Raw genomic sequence first — 27,836 nt, 5'->3', positions numbered from 1 at the left:
ATGGAGGGTCCCTGAACTCAAAACACACCCGAATGTGATTCTTCTATCAAGTAGGCCCACGTGGCAAAGGGCAGAGGACAATTTCAAAGAAAACCAAAGATGCTGAGTGTCTGCTATTCAGAAAGCCTGATCTCTCCAAGCACAAGTCCACCTTGCCTTGGGATACATTGTCTAAATTCCTGAACCAATTCAAAATGATTAATAATTCTAGATAGAAGAGTCGGTTGGATTCCTAATGATTAACTTTAGGGAAAGCAAATAGCAGCTCCACGAAATCTCCAGGCAGGGAGAAGACCTACAGGGGGCCTCAGTGTGGCCTCAGAGGGAAATATTTGGTCCCAGGCGATCTAGATAAACTAAGTTGCTGGGGAAATGTGAACAGATCACTGAAGCAGCAGTTTCCTGTTTTTGAAGCCGTAAAATAGTTGAGATTGCTGGCTTTCAAGGATGCACAGGAAGAAAATAAATCCTTAATGCCATCAGGAACCCACCACACCCCACGGTATTGAGCAACACTGGTATTTCGCACTCTCGGCGGTCTGTTATCTAATCACTGATCCAACACAGAAATACTCTGCTCCCAGACAGGCCTCTCTTGGTGGACCTCTGGAAGTCCAGGTTATCTTTCTTCCACATCAGTCACATCTGCTCAAGACCCACAGCTCATGGTAAACACACATAAGACGTGTAGCTCTCACACATTCCAAAGCTAAAGGAGAAAGTCCTCAAGATCGCCTGCTCTTCAAAAAGAATATGAAAGCAGGGAGGAGGACAAAACATAAGAGACTCTTAAGTATAGAGAACAAACAGAGGGTTGCTGGAGAGGTTGGGGGAGGGGGGATGGGCTGGGTGGGTGGAGGCTTAAGGAATCTACTTCTGAAATCATTGTTGCACCATGTGCTAGCTAGCTTGGATGTAAACTATAAAAAAATAAATAAATTATAGAAAGAAAAAAAAAAAAGATCACTTGCTCTTTGAGATGATCAATGCTCCCCCAAACTGAGCCTCAGAAAACTAACAGGGGTTTCAGAAGAGAGAAAGCCCCACAGACTTCAGCGTATCATTTTAGAGCAGAGAAACACTGGCCTAAGAACCAAGAGGCTACTATGAATCAAACAAGAAGATGTATTGGTAGATGATTTTAAAAGTAAAAAGTTTGCCCTTGGACGGGATTGTTTTAAGTGCCCAGACACCCACTTCATAATATCACATGCTGTGGAAAAGACACCGCCGTGGACCCGAGGAGTATTTATAGAGCTCAGCACAACTAATGCACTTAGATCTTCCCAGGCAGGTTTAAAGTTATTTAAAAATGGTGAGATACAAAGGCGGTGTAGGTGCCTCAAGTTCGATAGCCATTGCTCTCAGCTGGAAGTATGCAACAAGGATTTTTAAAGGATCTGCCTTTATACTCTGTGCCAGGCACTATTGTGGACACTGGGGACGTAGGGATGAATATATAGAACTACACAGACATAGACGACGGGTATCCTCCCTCTGCCACTATAATAGAACCGGTATCATCTGCTTGCGATGACCTGAAGGGGAAAAAGGAATAAAGGAATGAGGTCCAAGATACTTTGACTGCTACTCAAAGTGTCAGCGTGGACTTGGGTCTTCGGAATGTTTAAATGGTGAAAAACACAGAGGTTCCTTCCACCCACACTCTGTCTGTGTTCAGGTAACGGAGCGGCTCAACCTAGAGGTGAAAATAGAGTCCTCGGGAACTTGTTTGGGGGGGAAAAAAAAAAAACTTTAGTTGGTCATTTTCCAGTTGGATTGAAACCCAGAAAGACCTAGGAAACGATTCTCCAGCAAGCCTCACTGAGAACAGAAGGAAGGCAGAACCAGCATGTTGCCATGGAGCGAAGATGCTTCGAGGTCCCGGCACGGCGGGGTCGAGCCCCAGCCAGGCGCCTAAGTTCTCTGGGCCTCAGCTCTTTCATCTAGAAGACGGATATGAGACGACCTAAGTCACAGGAGGGTTGTAGGGTGAAATGAGACGGCAGATTGTGTGTTCAGCAAAGACCGATTCTGTTGCCTACTCTGGAAGGTGTGGACCCCCCCTCCCCAAAGACTTTCATGACCCCTCGTTTTAGACATTGTGCACCCGTGATGTCATCTGATCCTCACACAACCCATGTTCAGAGGAGGAAAGTGAGACTCAGAGAGGTCAACTGACTTGTCCGGAAGTCACCTAGCTGGAAAGAAAAGCCAGAACTGGGACCCAGAACCCTTCCCGTCACACCACCGAGTCCTTCATCATGGTAGTCGTGGCGATTCGGATGGCAGGCGTGGGGAGAAAGACCTGAAAAGTGGAAATCTTGAGTTTCTCCCTCACATTGTGAGCTGACAAAGAAACATCTAGAATGCCATATCAAGTCTATCCAAATACTGACCTCAAAATCTCTTGTACTTCGCCTTCACCAATGCCTGCTCTGACCCATGTGCCTCCTGGACTGAGAGTACGGAAGCATCTTAGAACTGAAAGGTCATGGTTTTGTCCTGCTGCCTTCAGACGGGGTAAGCAGAGAGGAGGACAGAGAGGCCCCGAGAAGACATGTGTCTTGCCTAGAAGCAAACTCCCAGGTGCCCAGAACTACTCAAGTTCCCCACTTCTGGGAGAGTCATGACATCAGATGGACAGCCTTCCTTTACAGGGAATTGAGTGGGGTCTGAAGGAGGTTTTTTGTTTTGTTTTGTTTTGTTTTGTTTTGTTTTGTTTTGTTTACTTCTACAATTTTTTATTCCCTTCATATAGGTTTTTTTAAATATCATTTATCGTCAAATTGGTTTCCATACAACACCCAGTGCTCATCCCAACTGGTGCCCTCCTCCCTGCCCACCAACCACTTTCCCTATCCCCCACCCCCATCTACCCTTAGTTTGTTCTCAGTCCTTAAGAGTCTCTTGAGGTTTGCCTCCCTCCCTCTCTGTAACTTTTTTTCCCCCTTCCCCTCCCCCATGGTCTTCTGTTAAGTTTCTGAAGATCCACATATGAGTGAAAACGTATGGTATCTGTCTTTCTCTGCCTGACTCATTTCACTTAGCATAATACCTTCCAGTTCCATCCACATTGCTACAAATGGCCAGATTTCATTCTTTCTCATTGCCAAGTAGTATTCCATTGTATATACGTCCCACATCTTCTTTATCCATTCATCAGTTGATGGACCTTTAGGCTCTTTCCATAATTTGGCCATTGTTGAAAGTGCTGCTATAAACATTGGGGTACATGTGTCCTTATGCGTCAGCACTTGGAGGAGGTTTTGATGATAGGGACAACTAGACAGAGCCAGCCCTGCAAAGTATGAGCATGAGCATCAGGTCTCTTTAGCTCTGGATGGGGCTCTTCCACCCCCCTAACCTCCTTAGACCCTCTCCCAAAGTCCTAAATGAGTGATCTCAGTTCTCTTGCCTTAAGGAAGCTCAGCCCAGGACCCTCAGAAAGTAGCTGCATGGACTCCAGCTGCAGAAACCTGGATTTAGCTCCCACCCACAACAGAAAGCCTTTCTGGAGCATCGCTGATGACTGATCTTTGAGCTAACGGTGACCCTTCCCGACAGATCACAGTGATGGGGAAATTACTCCCCCACAAAGGAGACCGATCTATTTTAGAGCCTACTTATAGCTTCCAGCTCTTTCTGTAATGCCAGTACCATGGCATTCCAAATACCTGCCAGAGTTACAAGTTTCTTAGAGATTCAACAAGGTAGGTGTTTGCTCTTCCCCTTTTCTTAATAGAAACCTTTATATTTAAATGGCCACCTTGGGGCGTGTGGGTGGCTTAGTCAGTTAAGTGACCCACTTCGGCTCAGGTCATGATCTCACGGTTCATGGGTTAGAGTCCTGCGTCAGGCTCTGTGATGACAGCTCAGAGCCTGAAGCCTGCTTCAGATTCTGTGTCTCCCTCTCACTCTCTCTCTCTCTCTCTCTCTCTTTCTCTCTGCCCCTCCCCTGCTCACACTCTGTCTCTCTCTCTCTCTCTCTCTCTCTCTCTCTCTCAGAAATGAGTGAACATTAAAACAAAAATTTAAATAGCTACCTTAGTTTTCCACGTGGTCCCACCTACCCTGTCCTTTCTCATTCTGAAAACAAACACTTAAAGCAGATACAAAAGGCATCATCCACCCCGTGTTATAGATGAGGGGACTGTGGCCCCAAAGGCCAAGGGTCTTACATCACTGCAAGGGGGAAGCGAACCCAGCACATTGGGCTCCCCAACAAGTACCAGCTTTGGCCCTACTCTCTAAAGACAAAAGAGATAAACCCATTTTATATGAGAGAAAACTAAGATTCAAGTTGTCAAGTATACTTGGAATCTGAACTGCGGTTCATTTTCTCCCCTCTGCCATTGCCACACTCACCTCCAGCAGGACCGATCCAGAAGACTGGGCTGGGCGGGAACAGAATGTGGTGTCTAAGTGGGGCTTTCGGGGACCAGAGGAATAAACATCTCCCACACCTACAGCTCTCAAGCCCCAGCATCCACAGTTGCGCCTATTAATAAGTGCCTGCCTCTCTGCCCCATTCTGGGCATTCCAGGAAGGGAATTAGACCAGGGCAGGGGGGTGTGTCACTCATGGGGGTTCTCTAATCAGGCCCTACGCTGCTGATTAGGCTTCTCTGATTCCCGGAGGTGAGAAGCCTTCAGCAAAGGGCCCCTGCAAAGTGAGCTTTCTCAATTCTTCCCCATTCAAAATTTGTCCTCTCTGGAGCCCCCACCATAATTTAATCTCATGTGGGGGCTGGAGGGGAGATGCAGCTACATTCTGTTCTCTGAGGAGTTGTCCTTAGAATGACCCTTTCGGACCAGTATCATTGTGGGAGCTCAAATGAGATAAGGGATTATGTGATGGCCCAGCAGCCTGCAGACTCATTGCCTTAACATTAATAATCTATACAAGGAGGATTTGGAGCCATGCCCAGCACGCCACTCTAGCTTTACCTAGGGTAACTCATCTACTCCCCACAACAACCCACTGAGGTAGATGCCATTATCGTTCTACTCTTCCCGGTGAGGAGGCAGAGGTGAAGTAACCACCCGTGGTCACACAGGTAGTAAGCGGCAAGCTGGGATCAGAACCAGGGGAGGCCGGCTCCATGCACCTTGCTCCTAGCCACCGTTCTGAACTCCCTGATGTACCACTATCTAGGACAGAAAATTCGGGCAATGTGAAAAAAGTATAAAGTGAAGAAATGGAATCCCTATTATCATACCACTCCAATAGGGATTGTTAACAGTTAGAGGGGGAAATACTAGAGTGTATTTATTTAGCACATAAGTTCTGGTATAGACTGTGTGGATTCAAATCCTCCTCTGGGTTGGGAATTTAAGTGGGTTATGTCACTTCTCTAAACCCACCCCGGGGGATGGACATCCAGGTTCCAGGTGATACATATAAAACACACAGGGGCGCCTGGGTGGCTCAGTCGGTTGAGCGTCCGACTTCAGCTCAGGTCACGATCTCACGGTTCGTGAGTTCGAGCCCCGCGTCGGGCTCTGTGCTGACTGCTCAGAGCCTGGAGCCTGTTTCAGATTCTGTGTCTCCCCCTCTCTCTGCCCCTCCCCCATTCATGCTCTGTCTCTCTCTGTCTCAAAAATAAATAAACATTAAAAAAAATAATTAAAAAAAAAACACACAGAACAGGGTGTGGTATTATTAATATCCTTCCAGAATTATTTCTATGGAAATTTATATGTAGTTTTAAGAATCAGGATTTTGGCTGGCACATTATTTCTATACTGTTCACCGAGGTGAGTTAACCAGAGAAAATGTAACTGTTATGAAGTCACTCAGGTGGGAGGGGCCTGTGGTCCACAACAACACTGTGGAAAGTCGTGAGGTCTGTCGTTGGGCAGCTCATGGTGTTGGGGCCATTGAACCCCATTCCCTGAGTGTCGGTACCCAAAAAGTTTAGGCAACCACAGCAAGAGAAGAGCTAACGCCCAAATTTGCCACAAAGGTGGTGATATTGCCCTTGTCTGATGTAAACATATGCACTTGAACGATCTCAAAGGTAGTCATGATAACCTTGAAGGCAAAAGACCTCCCCAAATTTTCTTGAATGCAAAAGTCCTCAAAACCCTTGGGTAGAGGAGACACCCCATGGGGAATGGACATATATTATATATTTTATAGAACATTTTAATAGCCTTAACCTTGACAGAAAAGGAAGTGAAACACATTGATGCAATTTAGAAACCTTAATAAAGACTGTGGTATTTCTTGTCACTCTACACAGGCTCTACACATGTACCTCCAATGCTAAGCCCATTCCATCCTCGAGACATGACATCTCCCTTCCATTCATTCCACTCCTTCCTCAGTTCCCTCTCGTAGGCTCCCCTTGCATTGTTTTATTGATCACGGCTCATGTAGAGAAGGCTATTGATAATCATTTAGGCAGGTCCTCTCACTCGATAACCTTGCTGAACTCTTATCGTTGTTAGTTTGTTATTTTGGAATTTCAATATAAGTAAAATTTTCTGTGCATATATATATTTTTAAAGATATATGGTATTTCTTATCCTCTCATGGAGAAAATTTATGTCCCCAACACTGCTGTCCACTTGGCATGATATCCTGAGCATTTTCTACCCTGGTGGTCGTATGAGGTACATTTGATTCATACTCCCCCCACCTCAATATTTTCTAGAATCCCCACCCATTCCACAGAGATGCCCTAGTGCTGAGCCATCATTTTGCACACCCAGCCTGGTCACAGGACATGAGGCAGCACCACAGTGAATTGGCTTCTGCCCCAAAGTGCTACCTCTCAAATCACTCCCACCTCCCACCCTCCTCCACCAACACAGCTGGATGGCTATGCCCTCCCTTCTGCTACTTTGTATGTCCAATGCCAACACCCACCACCAGTGACGCTGCCCTGCCCACCAGGAAGACCCATTATTCCCTTAGGGCAAGTTCCGGACAGGTCCACCCCAACCCGGGCCAGTCGAGGACATTTTACATCCCTGAGCCTCTGTGGGGGTCTGAGTTGGGGAAATTCCTTGGCTTGCCATGTAGACCAGTGGCCCTTCTCAACCGCACCCCATGGAACCCTTCCAACAAAAGCGAGAATTGTGAGATGCTTGCATTTGAACCCTGGCTTCTCACATCCAAAATATCCTATGCACCTAAATGCTTTTGGTCCCTTTGATATTTTCAATTTTTTTTTTGTTATAAAATAACAGTAACATGACCACAGACCTTTGTAGATAGTAATGATGATTTCTGTAGGGTAACTTCCTAAAAGCAGAATTAGGGGGAGAAAGGCATTTTCATTGGTAAGGGTCTTTATACAAATCAATGAAACTGACTGTAAGGTGCACCCCAGCACTCCACAGTGTATGAGGGAAACTGTTTCCCAGCACCTCACTAATACAGGTGTGATGATCTTCTTTTAAACATTTTGTGATTATGAAAGCAAAAGATAGCTCACCGTGACATAAATTGTAATTTTTTAATTTATGGTGATGTTAAACATTTTTCATATGTTTAGATACTTGTTTCTTCTTTTGCCAATTTCGTGCTCATATACTTTGCCCCTTTTCTTTTCTTTTTTTTTAAATGTTTATTTATTTATTTTGAGAGAGAGAGAGAGAGAGAGGAGAAGAGAGAGAGAATCCCAAGCAGGCTCCACGCTGTCAGCACAGAGTCCAAAGTGGGGCTCGATCTCACAAACCGTGAGGGCATGACCTGAGCTGAAATCGAGAGTCGGCCACTTAATTGATAGCCACCCAGGAGCCCCTTGCCCTTTTGTTTAATAAGGTGTTTGACTTTTCTAACTGAATGATAGAAATGTTGACGATTCCTCCTTTCATCAGTTTGACAAATATTTGAGCAGCTAGTATATGTCAGGAACTGTTCTAGATGCTGGCCATACAGTAGTGAACAAAAGAGATTAAATTCCTGGCTTCATGGAGCTCACATTCTAATAGACAGAGAAATAGCAGAAAGTAATATTATAAACAAATACAGTAAGATGATGTGATAGGAACCGTCTCGGGTAGTGGCAGAGAAAGGGGACTCTTGAAGTCAGAAATGGTCTCTGACATGACATTTACACTAGGACCTGCATAAAAAGAACACACAGGAACATCTTGTTTGAAAAGCATTTCAGACAGAGGGAACAGCAAGAGCAAAGGCCCTGAGGCAGGGATAAGCTGGCCTCTCAAGGAATAGACAGAGGACAGTAGGAGATGACCAGGGGAGGTACACAGAGGGCAGATCCTATAATGATCTCACAGACCAAAGTAAGAAATTGGGTTTTTTTTTTTCTGAAGTGCAATGAGAAATCAAAGGAGGGCTTTAATAGGGGAATTTTAGAACCTGATGTAGGTATTAAACAGTTTCTCTGAATTCTATGTGGAATATGGATTATGGGGAGGCAAAGAATTATGGCATACACACCATGGAATATTATTTAGCCATAAGAATAAAGGAAATCCTGCTGTTTGCGACCACATGGATGGACATTGAGGGTATTGTGCTAAGTGAGGTAAGTCAGAGAAAGACAAATACTGTATGATATTACTTATATGTGGAATCTTAAGAAGGTTTACTTGTATGGCATAGGAAATACAGTAAATGGTGTTGGAATACGGCTATATGAATCACTATGTTGTACACCAAACTAATGTAACATTGTGTGAGGCATCCCATGGTCCGTGAAGGGTTGATATGGGCTGCAGAAGGCCAAATCACTTGCCTGGAGGCAGAGCTGAGCCCAGGGTGTAATTCATACTCCAGAGCTGCGATCAGACTAGACTCCAACTGAAACTGTATCTTTGCTCAGCTAGTTTCTGCTTCCTTGATTCCCTTACAGGTTCCTTCTGTGATTGCTCCCTTAGTGAAACAAACACTGGCCCCCAAACCCTTGTCTCCCATCTTTTTTTTTAATTTTATTAATGCTTATTTATTTTTGAGAGTGAGAAAGAGAGAAACAGAGCACAAGCAGGGGAGGGGCAGAGAGAAAGGGAGACACAGAATCCGAAGCAGGCTCCAGGCTCTGAGCTGTCAGCCCAGAGCCCAATGCGGAGCTTGAACTCACGAACTGTGAGATCATGACCTGAGTCAAAGTCAGAGGCTTTACCCAACTGAGCCACCCTGGTACCCGTTTCATCTTTTTTTTTTTAAGGAACCCAACCTAAGACGTATCTTTTTCCGAAAGCGGAAACGAAAGTCCTAGGTTTGATATTAACAAGAACAACAACAATAATAATTGTGTAATACATCAAAGCACTCCAGATCTTTCCAACCTGTCGCCAAGGGAAGAAGGTAATAAATACTATATAATCACCCACCTCCCCAAGATCCCCAGGGGATGTTTAATGGAATATTATCATTGCTGGCATATTCCCCCTCTTTTTTCTCTATCTTGTCCCCATGGTCACTCTATCTTCTACGGGAAATGCAGTTCACATACTCCTACCACATAGTTCTTTCAATAGGTATTTAATTACAAGAAATGACAATAAATACTGTAATTGGAAACACATTGGAAGATAGCATTCCCTATGCTGCCAGAAGTCCTGATCTGTGGCCACCTTCCTTCTCTGGATTCTTGTTCCATTCATCATCCACAATGGCAAGAACCACCCCAGCTAGGCTGAATGCTTGCTAATTACCAAGAAGTTTTATCCCTGGCGTATTCTTTCAGAGTGAATGCGGCACATGGCCTCTCTGAGACCCTGCTGCAAGAGTTTTGATCCTACATTAATGAGTAGATGAAAGCATATACGGCAGGGGAGTGATTCTACTGAAGCAGAACACACGTTAATTGGGGGAAGCAAGATGGATTCTTCGGGAACCTACTGGGCAGTAAGACTAATCACCAAGGAATGGCCAAAATTAAGGGCAAAGGTGTGTGGTTCTAACACATGGAGAGTGGGTTTCAGAGAACAGGGAAGAGAGGAGAGCTGGAATAGCCAGAGAAAGCTGCCCACCGAAACTCTGGAATGGACCTTTAAGGAAGATGACCTAACAAGCCACTCATGGTATAGATTCAAGAGCAGCATGTTTGGACCACACTAGCCTCATTCCTTCCTGAACCAATAACCCAATCTTCCTAATGAAATTGTGAACAGGCCACACAGCCAGTTTCCACCCCCTGAGATGGGACTCGACATAAGGTCTAAGGGGTGGGGGGGAGGGGTGCGGTATACAGGGAACTTGGCCAGGACTCCTCAGAGTTCCAGTCTGGGCACTACCACTGACTGCGACAGCAGGACACCGAGGGGCAGTGGCAAAGAGGAACCAGCTTCGTTCCCTACAGGAACTGCAAATGAGCTTTGAGACTAACACGAGTCAGGAGTTGCCATGAAATCCCACAAGATTTGTCTTTACCCTCTGCGCCGTGTGGAGAGGACGTGATAATGAGCCCCTGCCGCAGTGGGCTGTCCCTCACAAGGCTGGCTCTTCCTGGGAGTCCCGAGGCTGTCCCAGTTACCGACATGTGATTCGGGGACAGCCTCTGTGCGCACTACATCCCTCCCACAAAACCATCCCCCAAAAGCATTTTAAATATCTCGCTGGTTTGCTTGGTAAGGAGAAACCTAGAATCTGCCAGCTACATTCATCTGTTTGAGCAATCCCAGCTGCTCTCTACAAAATGCTTAAAAGAACCAGATCGATTTGGTTCCAAACCGCAGATGAATCCAACTGGATTATCCCACCAGGTAACTAAGATATAATTGTGACCTCGGTGATGTTGTGAGGACACTAGCCTGGATGTAAGGTGCACACAAGCTAGAGAAGGTGAAACTGGTCAAAGAATCCGCCCACTGTCACCCAAACCCGCCATCTAATGGGACCATGTCCAGACTGGGATTTCAGATCTGGTGTGAAAGACACAAGTAAGATTGAGTCTTTTTTTTTTTTAGAAATCCATAGCTGTAATCTCTTTGGGTTTGTGCATCACTAAATAAGTTTTATTTTTTTTTTTTAAGTTTATTTATTTATTTTGAGAGAGAGAGAGAGATCACAAGCAGGGGAGGGGGCAGAGAGAGAGGGAGGAAAGAGAGAATCCCAAGCAGGCTCTGCGCTGTCAGCACAGAGCCCGATGTGGAGCTTGAACTCACAAACCACAAGATCACGACTTGAGCCGAAATCAAAAGTTGGACACTTAACCAGGGCACCTGGGTGGCTTAGTCGGTTAAGCATGCGACTTTGGCTCAGGTCATGATCTCACCACTCGTGGGTTCGAGCCCTGTGTCAGGTTCTGTGCTGACAGCTCAGAGCTGTGTCTCCCTCTCTCTCTGCTCCTACCCCACTTACACTCTCTCTCTCTCTTTCTCTCTCTCTCTCAAAAATAAATAAACATTAAAAAAAGAAAGGAGCTGGACACTTAACCTACAGAGCCACCCAGCCTCCCCTCACTAGGTAAATTTTAGAAAATATATTCCGCCTAAGCGTGAAAGCATATCATATTTGTCTTTCTCTGACTGACTTATTTTACTTAACATAATACTCTCTAGCTCCATCCACGTCATTGAAAATGGCAAGATTTCATTCTTTTTCACGGCTGAGTAATATGCATATATATATAGGCATATATATATATATATGTGTGTGTGTGTGTGTGTGTGTGTAGTATATGACCACATACGTATAAATAAGATATATATATGGGGCGCCTGGGTGGCTCAGTCGGTTAAGTGTCCAACTTCGGCTCAGGTCATGATCTTTCGGTTTGTGAGTTCAAGCCCTGCATCGGGCTCTGTGCTGGCAGCTGGGAGCCCGGAGCCTGCTTTGGATTCTGTGTCTCTGTCTCTCTCTGTCCCTCCCCCACTTGTGTTCTGTCTCTCTCTCTCCTTAAAAAAAAAAAAAAAAAATATATATATATATATATATATATGATGTGGTATATGTATATATATATATATATATATATATATACCACATCTTATTTATCATAGGGGAAGAAAAAAGAGAGGCAAACCAAGAAATAAACTCTTAACTATGGAGTACAGACTGATGGTTACCAGAGGGGAGGAGGGTGGAGGGATGGGTGAAATAGGTCAGAGAGGTTAAGGAATGCACTTGTGAGGAACACCGCGTATTTTGTCTGGAAGTATGGAATGACTACATTATACACCTGAAAATCATATTATACTGTATGTTAACTAACTGGAATTTAAATAAAAACTTAAAAAATATATATAAACAGTTTCATGGGGCAGGGATGGGGGACTAGACTGCAGAGCTTAGACCCAAGACTTCACGGTAAATCAGTACACTTCCCTGTGATTACTCTGGAGGAGGGATTCATCTTACATACTAGAGCTTTGGCTTTGGAATAAGATAGACCTGGGTTAGAATCTGGGCTTTTAGGGAGGGCCTAGCTGGCAAATTTGGTATAGCATGAGACTCTTGATCTGGGGTTGTGAGTTAGAGGCCCATGTTGTATAGAGATTATTAAAAAAAAAAAAAATCTGGGCTTTTTCACTGACTAGTTGAGTGACCTTGGACAAGTTACTTACCTCTTCACATTTAATTTCCTCCAGGACAAAATATTGCCTGTTTTATGGGTCATTGTGAGGATTATATGAGATAATGTATACAGGATGTTTAACATCCTGATCAGCACAGAGAAGTTGCTCAATAAATGGATACCAAGATTAGGAAGAGCACCCCAATTCTGGGCTCGAGGAGACCAGGATTAAGATCTAAATATCTTTGGGGCCTCTGGGTCACTCAGTCAGTTAAGCATCGACTCAGATCATGATCTCACAGTTCATGAGTTGGGGCCCCGTGTCAAGCTCTGTGCTGACAGCTCGGAGCCTGGAGCCTGCTTCGGATTCTGTGTCTCCCAATCTCTCTGCCCCTCTCTGCTGTTTCTCTCTCTCTCTCTCTCAAAAATAAACATAAAAAAAAAAAAAAAAATATATATATATATATATATATATATATATATATATATATATATAAACAAACATCTTCATTTTCCAGCTGTGAAACCACAGGCAAAATATTTAATGTCTGTAAACCTCAGTTTCCTCTACTATAAAATAAAAACAAATATTTTCTCTTCTAATGCCATCAGATTGGAATGAAATAAACCCCTCACGGTGCTCAGCGTGCTTCCTGACTCAGGGCAAGAACTCATAAATATTGACAATAATATCTTTAGACCAATCCCAACAAGGTGAGGAAAGTTAACTTTGTGGAGCTCCTTCACTGTCCCAGGTGGACACAACCTCAGCAAGAAGGAGAAACAAGAGTTAGGGAGAAGGTTCCAAGTGAAAGTAAGCACAAGATTTAAGACCCAGGTCCTTTCTGAAGGCTTCCTCCTGGGTAAGATCGTCTCTCTCCCCATCCCCTCCAGAGATCTCATATTCATCTGTGTTACATATTATAATCAAAATGTATCACAAGTAATAATGTCAACCCATAAGTGTCCCTAAGCCTTCCTAAAATGTCTGTTGGCCGTAAACCTTGGCTTTCCCTCCTGGAAGCTGTTCTGGGTTCAGGGAGTTTGTTGCCATCCTCTCCTCTGAGCCCAATCCAAGCTGCTGGTGCCCCAACCCCCTTCTTAAACAAGATCACACAAAACTGGGTGTGACCAGCTGGTTCTGAAATTCTTCCTTCTGGGAAGTATTCTGGAAATTGCATTTCTAGAAAAAAAGCAAATTCTACCACATTAGGGAAAAAATCCATTCTAACTTTTAAAAAAAAATTTAATGTTTTTATTTATTTTTGAGAGAGAGACAGAACGAGTGGGAGAGGGGCAGAGAGAAAGAGGGAGATACAGAATCTGAAGCAGCCTCCAGGCTCTGAGCTGTCAGCACAGAGCCTGATGCGGGGCTTGAACTCACAAGCCATGAGATCATGACCTGAGCCAAAGTTGGACACTCAACCAACTGAACCACCCAGGCGCCCCCATTCTAACTTTTCAAAAACCCATTATTTATTTCCTATTTTATCATTGAGCAAATTGGGATTATAATTGGTTAAGCAGTTTCTTCAAGAACATACCAAAGGAGGGATATGGCCCAGCTAAGTCTGCCTTTCCCCAAAAAGAAAGAAAAGCCATGAACCACCAAAAAACTCCAAAGTCAAACTTAGTCCCCTTTCCCCATGTAAGTTGAGTATTTGCCTAATAATCTCAGAAATGCTATGATTTTAACAGTTGAGACTTGGGTCTGTAGAAAAAGTAATTTGCTCCCCTAAGGGGACAGCATGATGTGAAGCAAAGACCACAGAATTTGGAGGTAGAGAGTCCCAGATTCAAATGTTGCTTCTGTTTCTTCCTAGATGTCTGGCAAGTTGGGTAACCTCCTTAACACTTCTGAGCCTCGCTTTGCTCATCCATAAAATAGCCAAGGCTGTACCCAACTGTCAGGGCTGCTGAAAGGATTAGAGTCGAAGTATGAGATGGACCCTAACGCATGTGGCACAAACCCAGAGTGGCTGCAGCTGTAACCCAGGGACCTGGGCCACCTACTCTCCAGTCATGTGCATTGAACAGTCTTATCTCCGAATCAAAGGGAACCCCAGGACCTCACCACGAGATGGACAGAAAACGGTGTATGATGATTTCAAAATTAGAGATTGAGAAAGATGTTGAAATTAGCTGAGCTTTGCAGGAAGGATCTGATTATCTAAAGAACTGCAGAGAGATTCTTTTCATTTCATCAATCATAAAAATGCAGTTAAGTATGGGAAAGCAGCAAAACAAATTCATAGCAAAGAGCACAGAATTTGCTATCAAACCACTATCATTCAGAACCCAGCTCTTCCACTTATTAAACTAGGTCACCTCAAACAAATTCATCTCCCAGAAGTTCAAATTCCTTACTAGTAAAAAAAAAAAAATTAAAAAATAAATAAGACAACAACCCTCGAAGGGCTGTTTCCAGGATACAATAAGATGATTTTTACAAAGCCTCACCATCTTTAGCAGAATGGTTAAGTAAATGTGCTGTAAGCATACCAAGGAGACCATAGCAAAATCAGAAATAAAAAACTAGGCTTACCTATATGACATGGACAAATCACAAAAACATAGTGCATATGGGGAAAAAAACAAAACAGGACTTACAGCACAAGATCATGTATACAAAATTTAAACCGCACCAAAATCACTGTCTTTTTTAAAGATACACATATTTTTAAATGAATATGAAAGGACGAAGTGTAGGAGGATATATATTTTGCATACACTAGATTGCGTACCTGTGAGGAGCAGGAGGATTGGGGATGGAGAGAGAAGGAGAGAAAAATAATAAAGTGAAAAAGAGACTTGCCTTGATCCATAATGATGATTTATCTGGAACTGGCAAGTATGATTACTCAATTTCAGACTTAACATCCCGTAAGTAACTACAAATCACTTGAAACAGTGCCTGCGTATTTTATTTACTCAGTAGTTTGTAGCTAAGGAGTATGCAGGTTATAATAGGAAAATCCTTCCCAAAACCTCATTTAACCCATATACCTAGACATACGCATCATGATTTGTGAGAGATGGAAAAACTTCAATGATCATATAGCCTAGCCCCGCCATTTTGCAGAATTGAAAGTAAAGTCCAAGGAGGGAAAGTGAATTTTAAAGGTTACTCAGCTAGTTAGTGTCTGTCCTAGAGATGACAACCGTTGAAATTGACTGTACAAGAAAGCCTTCCAAAGACGCTAACTCATCTCCAGACCTAGCTGCTGGAGTCAGGTGTGGGGAACAGCTTCAGGAGACCATGTTTTATATGATGTGCCAGTGTCTCTCTTTCACTAATGACCTCTGATTCAAGCTGGAGGAGGCTCCCAAGATTAAAATGGTAAAGACTAGGGGTACCTCGCTGGCTCAGGCAGAAGAGCATGAGACTCATGATCTCAGAGTTGTGAGTTCAAGCCCCACATTGGGTGTAAAGATTGCTTAAAATAAAAATAAATAAGTAAACTTAAAAAAATAAGTGATAAATACATTAGGTAAAATAGTAAAGAAGCACCTGAGTGGCTCAGTTGGTGGAGCATCCAACTTCAGCTCAGGCCTGATCTCACTGTTCATGAGTTCAAGCCCCACGTCAGGCTCTGTGCTGACAGCTCAGAGCCTGGAGCCCACTTCAGAGTCTGTGTCTCTCTCTCTCCCTCTCTGACCCTCCCCCACTTACACTCTGTCTCTCTCTCAAAAATAAACATTAAAAATTTTTTCAACGGTAAAGATTAAAGAGAAAGACTTATTTTTTTTGTTATTACTGAGATATAATTGACATATAACATTGTGCAAGCTTCAAGTGTAAAGTGTGTTGATTTGATTCATTTATAAGCTGCGATATGATCATAGTGTTAGCTAACATTCCATCACTTCCCATAATGATCAAGTGTTCTTTTGTGGGGAACAAGTAAGAACTAGTCTCTTAGCAACTTTGAAGTTTGCAACACAATATTGTTGGCTATAATTCAATGTCTACAATACAATGTTGTTGACTATAGTCACTGCTGTACATTAGATCTCCAGAACTCGTATCTGCCAGTTCCAAGTTTGTACCCTTAAACTACATCTTTTAATACCATCTGACTAAGTAGTTTTTGAATACATGCTGAATAATTATGTCACAAGAAAAGAAAGCACATCGGTGGGTAACATGAGGGAATACTCAACATGAAGAGCAGATTCGTCGTCCTCCAACTTCTGAAAGCCTTTTATGAGAAGAAGGAATTAAATTTGCTGTGCGTGTCTGGAAGGGGTAAAACTAAAACCAATATGTTGAAGACGAAGAGAGAGAGGAAACAGATCCAAAATGAGCATTAACGGGTAGAACTGTCCACAGATGGAGGTTCATACAGTAGCTAGATGACCAAGCAGAAGGTACATAGTACAGGACACTTCAGCATCCCATGGGGATTAGGACACTTGTTGACCAGGTTCTTTCCAAATCTGAATCTCTGTGTCTCTTGTCTTCACAGGAATTTCCAAATACAAACCCAAATTAATTTGAATCAGAAACTCCAGCTCAGGGCTCAGCTCCAAAAAACATGGAAGAAACATAGATGCCCACGGAGACTCGGCCACGTACAGGATTTCCCAAAAACAAGCTCTATAAGTTGGCCCAGAAATATAAAGCTAACTTCTACCATAGAAAGAATCTGTCCTTCAATTCTGGGATGTTGTTGTTGTTGTTCATTCTCACCCTCAGATCAATTGTCTATATTGAATCCATGGCTGCGAATAATCTTACTATGGTAACAGAGTTCATTCTCATGGGCTTTACTGACTACCACATGATCCCCCTCTTCCTGACGTTTCTCATTTTCTATATCGTCACCCTTCTGGGGAATGTGGGGATGATCATTCTGATCCAAGTGGATGTCCAACTCCACATGCCCATGTACTTCTTCCTGAGCCACCTCGCCCTGCTGGATGCCTGCTACGCCTCGGTCATCACTCCTCAGATCCTGGCCACACTGGCCACGGGTAAGATGGTCATCTCCTATGGCCAGTGTGCTACCCAGTTCTTTTTCTTCACCTTCTGTGCGGGCACAGAGTGTTTCCTGCTGGCAGTGATGGCCTATGACCGCTATGTTGCTGTTAGCAACCCACTGCTCTACACTGTAGCCATGAATCCTAGAATTTGCTGGAGTTTGGTGGTGGAAGCCTATGTCTGTGGGATGTTAGGGTCCATTGTGCGTACCACATGCACCTTCACCCTCTCCTTCTGTGACCACAATCAGATCAACTTCTTCTTCTGTGACCTCCCGCCCCTGCTGAAGCTCGCTTGCAATGACACAACAAACACTGAGATTGTCATTGTCTTCTTCGGCAACTTTGTGATCTTGGCCAACGCGTTGGTCATTCTGATATCCTACCTGCTCATCATCAAGGCCATTCTGAAGGTGAAGTCTCCACGTGGCAAGGCCAAGACTTTCTCCACATGTGCCTCCCACCTCACCGCTGTGGCCCTTTTCTTTGGGACCCTCATCTTCATGTATCTGCAGAGTGGCTCGGGCAAGTCCCTGGAGGAAGACAAGGTCGTGTCTGTCTTCTACACTGTGGTCATCCCCATGCTAAACCCTCTGATCTACAGCCTAAGAAACAAGGATGTGAAAGCAGCCTTCAGAAAGGTCACTGGTAGACTCCAGGTATCCCTGAGTGTGTAGATATGAGTGATAGGACCTTACCTCCTGGTCCATTTTCTTCCCATATCAATATATCCTAACAGGCACCAGCACTCTATGCAACTTAGCCCCACAAATAGAGAGAAGGTAGATGGGTGTCAGCAGGCACACAAGAAAAACTGCAAATATGGTAAAATTCATTTCCAGCAACCCCATGGTGCTTTCTTCTTCTCCCCATCTTACACCTCCAGCCCATTCCTTAGCATACAACAGTCTTATAATACTGCCTGATATCTTCACTTACAGAATGTCAGGGGTCCAGGGGGCCTTGAGTTTATCTCATCTCACCCCAAGTCTTTGCAGCTGTCCTTGGCTTTCCCATCCTTTCCTTCTCATTTTTTTCCTCCCATTAATACAGCCTTTTTCTATGTCAAAGATTCTATCTGGGGATTCTAGCGATCAATGCTAAATAGTCTTTTGTCTTCTTTTAATAGATGAGTGACTGATCACCTCAGCAAGCAGGGAGTGCTATATAAGACAAATCTGAGTCTCTAAGTGGCCAAGGGAAGGGAGTGTTTGAGAAACAGGCCTTTCTCCTCACCATTCTAGTCTCTGGTCACTTTCCTTCTTGCTCATGCCACAACAATGGAATTTGCAAGCTGCCTTTCCACCTGATCACATCCCACTGGCTTTGCTGTTCCTGCTGTGTAAGGTTATTCTGACATCTCCAAGATGAACTAAAGCCACCTCACCTTTGGCTCCTCAAAGGCCAGCTCGCTGGTTTCTGCGGGACACGACGCATTGCTTCTCCTCTCTATTCCCATTGCCTGCCTTGTAGCAAGCCTCCCATTTCCAGGAACAGCAATGTTAGAGAACAAAGACAGGTATAAGGAAAACATTAAACCACACATTATCTTCGCTGGCAGAAGGTTTAGTAAGAGGGGGAATAACTAAATCCTCTATTTAGTTAAAGAGACCACAAAAACCCTTCAGGGCAAATTCTGCTTTGCTCCTTAGGGAACTCACCCCAAACCCAGAGTCCGGACCAAATGAGCTCTCAATAATTACTTTTGAACAGATTTTTATGGCACATGCATGGTCTCATTTGAGCCTCATGGAAACTCCGTAAAGCAAATAAGAAAGACAGGGCTGAAGAGAAGATTCCTATTTTGCAGTTAAGAGAACGCTTTCTCATAGTCCCTTTGGACCTTTGCTTAAAGTCTCTTTGTTCAGCATATACAGCAGGAGACAAGGCACAGCTTTCAGACTCAGGCTTGTATCTGAATCCCGATTCTCCCACTAATTCACTGTGAAATGTACCATAAAGGGCTTCATTTCTCAGATCTTAATTTTCCTCAGGTCTAAAACAAATGTAACAACTCCTAATTCAAGAGCATATTGTAAAAATTAAATGAGGTAAGGGGCGCCTGGCTGGTTCAGTCAGAAGAGCATGCAACTCTTGATCTTGGGGTTGTAAGCTTGAGCCCCACGTTGGGTATAGAGCTTCCTAAAAACAAATAAATAAACTTAAATTTTAAAAAAAAGGTAAAATCTTAAACTAAATAAATAAGTGAGGTGATGAATAAGAAATCTCCTAGCATAAATCCATTGCTCAATATATACTGTTCTCTTCCCTTCCCTTCCCTTTCCCTCACTTTCACCCCGGACCTTGCCACAATCCCATGGCTGTTAACAAAAATGAAACAGATCTCAAACAAGTAGTAGTGAAAGATAGTGAACTGAGGAAGATGAACAATTCAATCTTTTCACCCAAGAAATAAAATGAACTTTGGTGTTTAGCTGGGGTGGGGTGGATTTATCTGCACCCCACATGGTCAAGGATAACCAAAAGATGTCTTTTCGTTGAAGAGATAAACACCCAGTCAGTCAGTAAACCCCTCTGCTGAACTTTGATTTTATGAGAAGTTGGTCCTCTGTGGCACTCTGTATGGGAACAACCATATTAAATGGACCATATTAAATTTAACCATATTAAATTTAAATTCCGTATTAAAATGGCCCATTGCCCTGCCTAGAGTTGATTGGTTCAGAAATAAGCACCTGACCCAGCGTAGGTTTGATTAAAAAATAAATAAATAAATAAAAATAATTCCTGGGCATTTTGAAGTTGAACATGTAAAACAGATGCAGAATAGGTGACCAGATTGCCCAAGGTAGAGAAGTCAAGAAAGACACAAAAATGAAGCAGTTATTCAAAGAGAATCAGAAATAACAGACTAAGGAGGAACCTTGAAAGGTTCCATTCTGGGCTTTCCAATGCAGCCGCAATAATTTTCTTGCTTCCCTTAAGGCACACAGGGATCCAACAACGAATTCCCCCTTGAGGACTAGCTCAAGCTTAGTCATCAGGTTCAAAGGATTCCATACTTCTAGAACTGGAACGGGGAGGAGTTCTTCAGCATATTACAGCAGATCCACACTCATGGACACTGATTTTATCTCCACCCTTCAAATAAAGAAAGGACTGGGTCTCAGTACCCTGGATACTTCTATCGTACTCCCTTTATAGGAGAAACTTCCCCGCCCAGAGCCCTTTGCTTGGGTAACCACTGTTCTGGCACTTGGTCTTGCCCTTTGGGTGATCGGATCAGACTAGAATAAGCCCCTGACCCACATTTCATCAATTCATGAACAAAACAGAGAGCCATGAGGTGTCCTACCGCTATACAATGATTATTAAGCAGGACCAATAAAGTTATCTCCCTCTTGAGGATCTAAACCGAAAAATATGAGAAAAGCTAAGTTATTTGAGAAACAAGACTCAGAAATTATAATCAGAGATGACAAAAATGGCTGAGTCACGTTAATGGGCAGACCAAAGAGAAAATGCGCGAATGTCAGATGATAAGGAGGCAGCAATAAATCTGGTCCCTAGTGCTTCATTAGATCTTTCAGGCCTTGAATTATGTAATTATGATCCAGGCTGAGTTCTAGGGCTCTCCATAGGTCCCCAAGAAATCCCTGTCTCCTTTTGAAGCATAAGAGAGTCTTAGCCATGGACTCACTTTCTATTAGATCATCTGAGTGGGTCTTTGTTACAATCTGAAGGACCTAACAACTCATTGCCCTCCCTGGCTCCTAACAGCAAAATAATAAAAATGATACCTAAGTCTTACAGAGCACCTATTACTTGCCAGAACTATTCTAAGAACTTTTATATGTATTTAACAACCCTGTGATGCCTTAGCAACCCTATGATATAGACGCAATTGCTATCTCCACATAGAGATGAGTAAACGACGACACAGAGAAGTTAAAACAAGTTTCCCTAGGTCACAGAAGCCACGTAAGACACAGAAGGCCATGATTTGAGCTCAGGATATCTGGCTCCAGAAACTCCATTCTTATCTATGATCTTATATCACCTGTGGATGCCATTTTATCCACAACTATCCCTTTTTTGGTACTGAATCACGTAAGGGAAAGTAGCTTTACTCATTAGGCTCTTTTTCCAGGAGCCAGAAAAAAAAAATGGTTTTCCTGCTTCGGAACTGGGAGTCATGTGAAGAACCATTCAAAGACCAATGGACAGGTCTCCACAAGATGAAATAAAATAAGAGACCACTTTAACAAAGAGAGTGTCTTACTTTTCACAAATGTCTATCCACCTGCAGGGTCTTGGCTAAGCCACCAAAGGAAAGCTGGAAGAGATTCCATGTAAAGTTCATTCCATGAAGATTCGTTCAGAACCTACACTGAGCTGGGCTGAAGAGACCCTATTCTCTGTGACAGCTAAGATGTGACCAGAGCATTTAGGTCAGCATCGGCCATAAGGCTTGTCCCTGACACGGCAGCTCCATTGATGCTTGAGAGAATGAGAGTGACACGGATTCTCAGATCTACCAGCCAAGCAGTACGTCCAAGTTCTCTGCATTCAACTTCTCTGAATAAAAGGAATGAGGTCAGGAGAGACTCATTTCTCCTTCCCAGCATCTTCTGCAGACCTACAAAGGAGAAACTGTACAAATCATTCTTCCCCCATGATAAATCTGCAGGACTTATTCTTTATTTGGGTCTCTGTTGAAGTGGTGCTTCATTTGGGAGAAGCCTTTTCTGGCCACCTTATCTAAAATGATAGCTTCCCTACTGCTTATCATTTCCCATCCCCCTACTCTGCTATTTCATTCTTCAAGACACTTCACAGTACTTGATATCTGCTTGTTTTTATCCCTACCCCCAGTAGAATGTTTTTTTTTATCACCACCCCCATGGACTCAAAGACTGTTTGCTATTTTTAGCACACCTTCTGACCCACAGTAGATGCTCAGTAAATGCCTGAGGAAAAACACGAAGAAGATAGAAATGAATAGGGTTTCCATTTCTGGCAATATGGTGGACTAGGGTTTTTCTGACCAACCTCCCCTCTGAAAATCATGAAAAATAAAAAAAACGGTGGAAAGACACTAAGAAATCAAAGGCTAAACATTCGAGAGAAAATAAGAACCTTAAAACATAAGCAGAGTATTGAAACTATGTTTGCAATCAAGAGCATCTCCCTATGAGGATATATTAGTTGTCTGTTACTGTTAATTGATAGCTTAGGGGTGCCTGGCTGGCTCAGTAGAGCATGCGATTCTTTTTTTTTTTTTTTTAATATTTTTTAATGTTTATTTATTTGGGGGAGTGAGAGAGAGAAAGGGAGAGAGAAAGCGCAAGCGGGGGAGGGGTAGAGAGAGGGAGACACAGATTCCGAAGCAGGCTCCAGGCTCCGAGCTGTCAGCACAGAGCCCGACACGGGGCTCAAACTCACTAACTGCGAGATCATGACCCAAGCTGAAGTCAGACGCTTAACCGACCGAGCCACCCAGGCACCCCAGTAAAGTATGCAATTCTTGATCTCGGGTTCATGAGTTCAAGCCCCATGGTGAGTGTGGAGCCTACTTTAAAAAATATAAATAAATAAATAAATAAATAAATAAATAAATAAATAAGCAAGCAAGCAAATAAAGAAAGAAAGAAAGAATTGGGAGCTTGAAGCAGCAAACCTTTACTATCACAGTTTCTGTGGGTGAGGGATCCAGGGACAGGTTAGTGGGATTGGTTAGTCTCCGTCTCAGGGTCTCTCACAAAACTAATTAAGAGGTTGACCAGGGCTCCCGTCATGTTGGCAAGAGTTGGGTCCTTCCCTACTGTTGACCAAATATGCCCATTACTTGCTACGTGGTCCTCTCCATAGTGAAACTTAAAACATGACTCTCATCAGAGCAGGTGCCCAAGATAGACACCGTGCTCTTTTTGAAACCTAATCTCAATAGCGACATCCCACCCCCACCCCCCAAATGATTCATATTATGCAGCCGGGACTGGCGATACAGCCAAGCTACTTTTCCCAGCCTCCTTTGCAGCTAAGTATGGACATATAGCAGAGTTTTTAGCCAGGAGGATACTTGAATAATTGGTGTGGACCATTTCCAAGCCATGCTCCTTCCCATTCTGCTAGTTTGAAGCAACCGAACAGAGTGACCTTGAAAGCCACAGGTTGGAGGTCACAGAGGCATGACAGGAATCACTACTTGGAAGACCAGCAATGGCCCCCACTCTGTCACTAGCTGTGAAGCACTGACTCATCTCATCCTGGTTTTGTTAAATCCTGTCCATACTTTTTTAAATAGTGGTTTTACTAAGCTCTCCTCAAACTGCCCAAATGAATGTAACAGGAACCCTGTAGGGACCCTGACTGATGCAAGTCCTGTACCTCTCACCAAATAAATTCAAATAGAATCATTATATGGAAGAGTTTCTTATATACAAAACAAAAGGCATTAATCATAAATTTAAATATTCCTAAACGTGTCAGTATTCATTAAAGAGGTTCTGTTGATTAAAAACATGATTAAGAAGGTGAAAACTTGGGGTGCCTGGCTGGCTCAGTCGTTGAGCGTGAAACTCTTGATCTCAGGGTTGTTAGTTCAAGCCCTACATTGAAACCTACTTTAAAAACCTAAAAGAGAGGTGCCTGGGTGGCTCAGCCAGTTGAGCATCTGACTTCAACTCAGGTCATGATCTTACAGTTCATGGGTTTGAGCCCCATGTTGGGTTACGTGCTGACAGCTCAGAGACCAGAGCTTGCTTCAGATTCTGTGTCTCCCTCTCTCTCTTGCCCTCCCCCCACCTCTCTCTCAAAAATAAATAAACATTAAAATTAAAAAAAACATAGAGTGAAACTCCAGCTTATTTAAAAAAAGAAGCTGAAAGGGGCAACTGGGTGGCTCAGTTGTTTGAGCCTCCAACTTTGGCTCAGGTCATGATCTCACAGTTTGTGAGTTTGAGCCCCGCGTCGGGCTCTGTGCTGACAGCTCAGAGCCTGGAGCCTGCTTCGGATTCTGTGTCTCTCTGCCCCTCCCCCACTTGCACTCTGTCTGTCTGTCTGTCTCTCTCTCTCTCTCTCTCTCTCTCTCTCAAAATTAAATAAACATTAGAAAAATTTTAAAAGAAGATGAAAAATCAAGACACAAAATGGCAGAAAATATTTTTAAGGTATACAATCACAACTACAATCTTGCGTGTGTATGCATATACTTAAAAGTGATTAAGAAAAGATAACACACTCAAACAGGCAATTCACAAATATCCTTATGAAGAGATGCTTATTCTCATTAGTAATCAGGAAAATGCTTATTAAAAACACAGTAGGCCCACTAGATTAGGAAAAATGTTAAAGTATGACACCACTCTATTGACAAATATATGAAACAAATAGTATAAGTTAGTTTAAGAGTAGTATAAGATTTTGTAAAATATTTTGGCATTAACCTTTAAAAATCAGATACACATAACCACTGACCCAGATATTCCGGTGACCTACGTATGCACAGTAGAGAAACTCTTGCAAGTGCCTGTCGGGGCACAGGTACAAAAGTGTTCATAAGGCATTATAATAGCACAAAATTCAAAACACTTGTCTTTAGTTTTTTGCTCTTCTGGTCCAAAGTGTGGATGTGATGGCTGGAGCCTGATAGCCATTATGGACCATAAGCTAACCTTGTTAGTGATACATGAATGGATCATGAAATGCCTCCCCCTGCACCCTCCTTTGTTACTGGTACCAATTTTCCACCAGTAAGGCGATCTTCCTGTTTCAAAGTTACGTACACTGCACAACTGCACATTACCCCACAGAATATTCTAGAAGGCAGGTGTTTACACTAAAGAAGATTTGGTGCTCAAGACCCTGCCACGATATACAATGGAAAAGTAAGCAGTGTGTGGCCTGCTGAGGGCTGAGGAACTTGTATATGGGATCCAGTCAGGCTTTCCAGAAGGGGTGAGGCTTGAACTGGGTCCAGCAGGAAGCATCCGTGAGCAACAGAGCAGACTAACAGGGACGCCAGCCTGATGGAACACACCACAGTTCCGTGGTCTCGGTCTCCTCCTCCCCACCAAAGCCACCCTCCCCCATCACTTCTCACCATACGACATGACATCCAGCTGTCAGCCAAGAAGTTTAGTGGCCTCAGAAAAGACACACAGCCCTCTGGGTCTGTTTCTTCATCTGTGATGTGTCAACGGAGTCCGAATTCTTTCTCGGTTTTTTTTTTCCCCAACCCCAGAAGAAGTGACATGAAGGTGATAATGTTCATTCCCTGAGGAGCATGGGAAATGATGTCACTCAGGGTCTGCCACTTATCCTCCTGAGCCTTTTAACCCCCAGACCTGTTGTTTTCTTCCTTAGATGGAGAGAGAGGGAATGTAATACCCCCAAGTCAGCTCTGACTGCAAGAGACTGCCTTCTCCCAGAAACGTGAAGCCGTCCCCCCTCACTTTGTAACTTGCAGGCAAGTCCCGGCTCACATGGCCCCCACTGTAAGGGAAATCATCACAGTGAATCATGTAGAGAAAGAGTCTGTCTTCCACTTATCATTATCATCTTCGTACACCAGTACACAAGCATCATCCTCGGTGATATCTATAAATAGATGTTAAAACCACCCGAGGAGTCAGTTGGATCAGAAAACTCAGTGACTCAGGAACAAGAGGATCTTAATTGGATTGTTTGGGCATGAAAGCAAAACAGCGAGCTGCCCGGAGGACCTGTAGGTTGCAAGCTCTGAATTCCACCCAGCAATGCTAGATAAACCGAGCACACAGCCTGGCTTTGCTAGCCGCTGGAAACCTTCAAAGGTGGGTTTCAACATATGCACAGAGCCAGCCTAAGACGATGAGATAACGGTGTTTTCTATCGTCTTCAGATCGCCGCAACAGCAAATCTCCTTGGATCTGCGAAGAAAACAGAAAATGCCAGCAGTGTTTCGTGGAAGTCTTTCACGGCAACCAAAGGTCATACGTCTTTGGTCTTCCTATGCGGTAATGTACGTCTTGTAACTACGTTGGGAGATCACATATATTCCAGACCATGAAATGGGCTTTCCACATTTTTGAACATAACTTAAATTTTTTCTGGGGGACCTTTTGGACAAGTCACCTTCCCAAAGTGTCAACTCCGTCTTCTCTAAATCAGGCCTAGGGATACGTACCTTGCTGATGGTTGCACTGATTGGTAACAAATATGTCAAGTGCAGGCAACAAGAGTTGGCATTCAGATATTATTACTCCCCTGACACCCACACCGCTGAGTAACAAGTCTTCAGAGCATGAACCGAGGATGGGCCTGGACCCCACTGGGGAGGCTGTGGCAGCTGCCGAGGTCAGAAAGGAAGACACTCGTAATAAGCAGCTTTTGAGAAGATGATGTGGAAATGAGTGCCACGGGAAGGAAGTTGAGCGAGGGAGGTCCCTACACCCGGCCTTTGGGAGTCCCAGCCATCCTCCCATCCCTATGGCCTCATCCTGGGCCTGCCAGTTCTGGTTTGTTCTTTAATGACTCCTCGGCCTTTCCTGAGGCTCCAAATAGGACACCAGTGTTGAGCCCCCCAACTGGGATAAATTGGGGAGGGAATGCTTTCTGACACACTGAGGAAAAGTTACTTCTTCTCGGGACTTCGATTTTCCCCTCTGCCCGATGAGGAGAACACAGTAGACCCAGTGCATTCAAATCTCTTTTTAACATTGGAACTCCCTTTCCAAACAAAATAAAAGAAGCACCTGGTTGTTTATAAGAGTTCAAGGAATTGCTGCTTTGTTTGAAGCTGGGGCTGAGTTGGCAGCTCTGGGAAGGCTGGGGCCTCTGAGGAACAGGGCTGGAAAATCTCAGAACCACAACAGCAAGGTCCTTTCCAACTCCGGGTTCTGTGTGTCTGTGAGGTCCAAGGTCTCTGGTGCTTTCAACAAGTGTGGAGGGGAGCATGTGAGCCACCATTTTCAGTGTCTCAGGCTCGCAGAGCCTATCCTGAGGGTCGTGTGCACATTGACCCCCAAACACTGGAAAGAAAGAGAAAACCATCACCCAGATACTCACCTGACATAATGCCACATTCAAATGGCAGGCATTGGACAAACATGGATGCAGAAACCAGGAGACAACAGCTAATAGCTCGACGTTTCAAGGAATGTTCTCATTGTGAGGTTTTCCCATTGAGACAATGTCTTGAATAGATGCAGGTGGGAGCTACCACTGTCCAGGAGAGAGCGGCCAAATGAATGTGTCCCTTGAGGTTAAAAAAAAAAAAAAGGTCAATTAGGGCACGATGGTGTCTATTCCCCGGTTGTGTGAACTGTTGTATTAAGTGTTGTGGGGCTTCTCCAAGGGCTGGACAGAAAGGTTATGACCATTCTGGAAAAAACAGTGTTGTGATTGGCCAACATGACAGCACAAATCCTGTTAAGCAGTGGGATATTGCCATAAGTCTCTAAAGCATATG

General features: G+C 43.8%; 1 protein-coding gene and 1 long non-coding RNA gene across 3 annotated transcripts in view; one reads left to right on the top strand and one right to left on the bottom strand.

Annotated features, from left to right (window-relative positions):
* Positions 1-18,099, top strand: part of LOC122200796 (olfactory receptor 9I1-like) — a 23,267-nt gene extending 5,168 nt beyond the window's left edge. Inside the window, exons 2-4 of one of the 2 annotated variants that reach the window (XM_042906548.1) lie at positions 3,425-3,713; positions 9,146-9,285; positions 16,909-18,099. In XM_042906548.1, coding sequence (XP_042762482.1) covers positions 16,993-18,099 — 1,107 coding nt within the window. In that variant the 5' untranslated portion in view covers positions 3,425-3,713; positions 9,146-9,285; positions 16,909-16,992. The remainder of the gene's footprint in view (positions 1-3,424; positions 3,714-9,145; positions 9,286-16,908) is intronic. The other variant, XM_042906549.1, reaches the window with a different exon arrangement.
* LOC122200797 lies at positions 17,880-27,836 on the bottom strand. Its single transcript, XR_006193939.1, has 4 exons — positions 27,434-27,836; positions 25,493-26,295; positions 18,810-18,900; positions 17,880-17,955 (listed from the first exon to the last, which is right to left on the bottom strand). It is a non-coding gene; the product is annotated as an uncharacterized LOC122200797 (long non-coding RNA).

This window comes from Panthera leo, chromosome D1, assembly GCF_018350215.1.
Source record: "Panthera leo isolate Ple1 chromosome D1, P.leo_Ple1_pat1.1, whole genome shotgun sequence".
Taxonomy (NCBI): Eukaryota; Metazoa; Chordata; class Mammalia; order Carnivora; family Felidae; genus Panthera; species Panthera leo.
The sequence above is the reverse complement of the archived record's forward strand: the minus strand, read 5'-3'. Positions and strand labels throughout refer to the sequence as shown.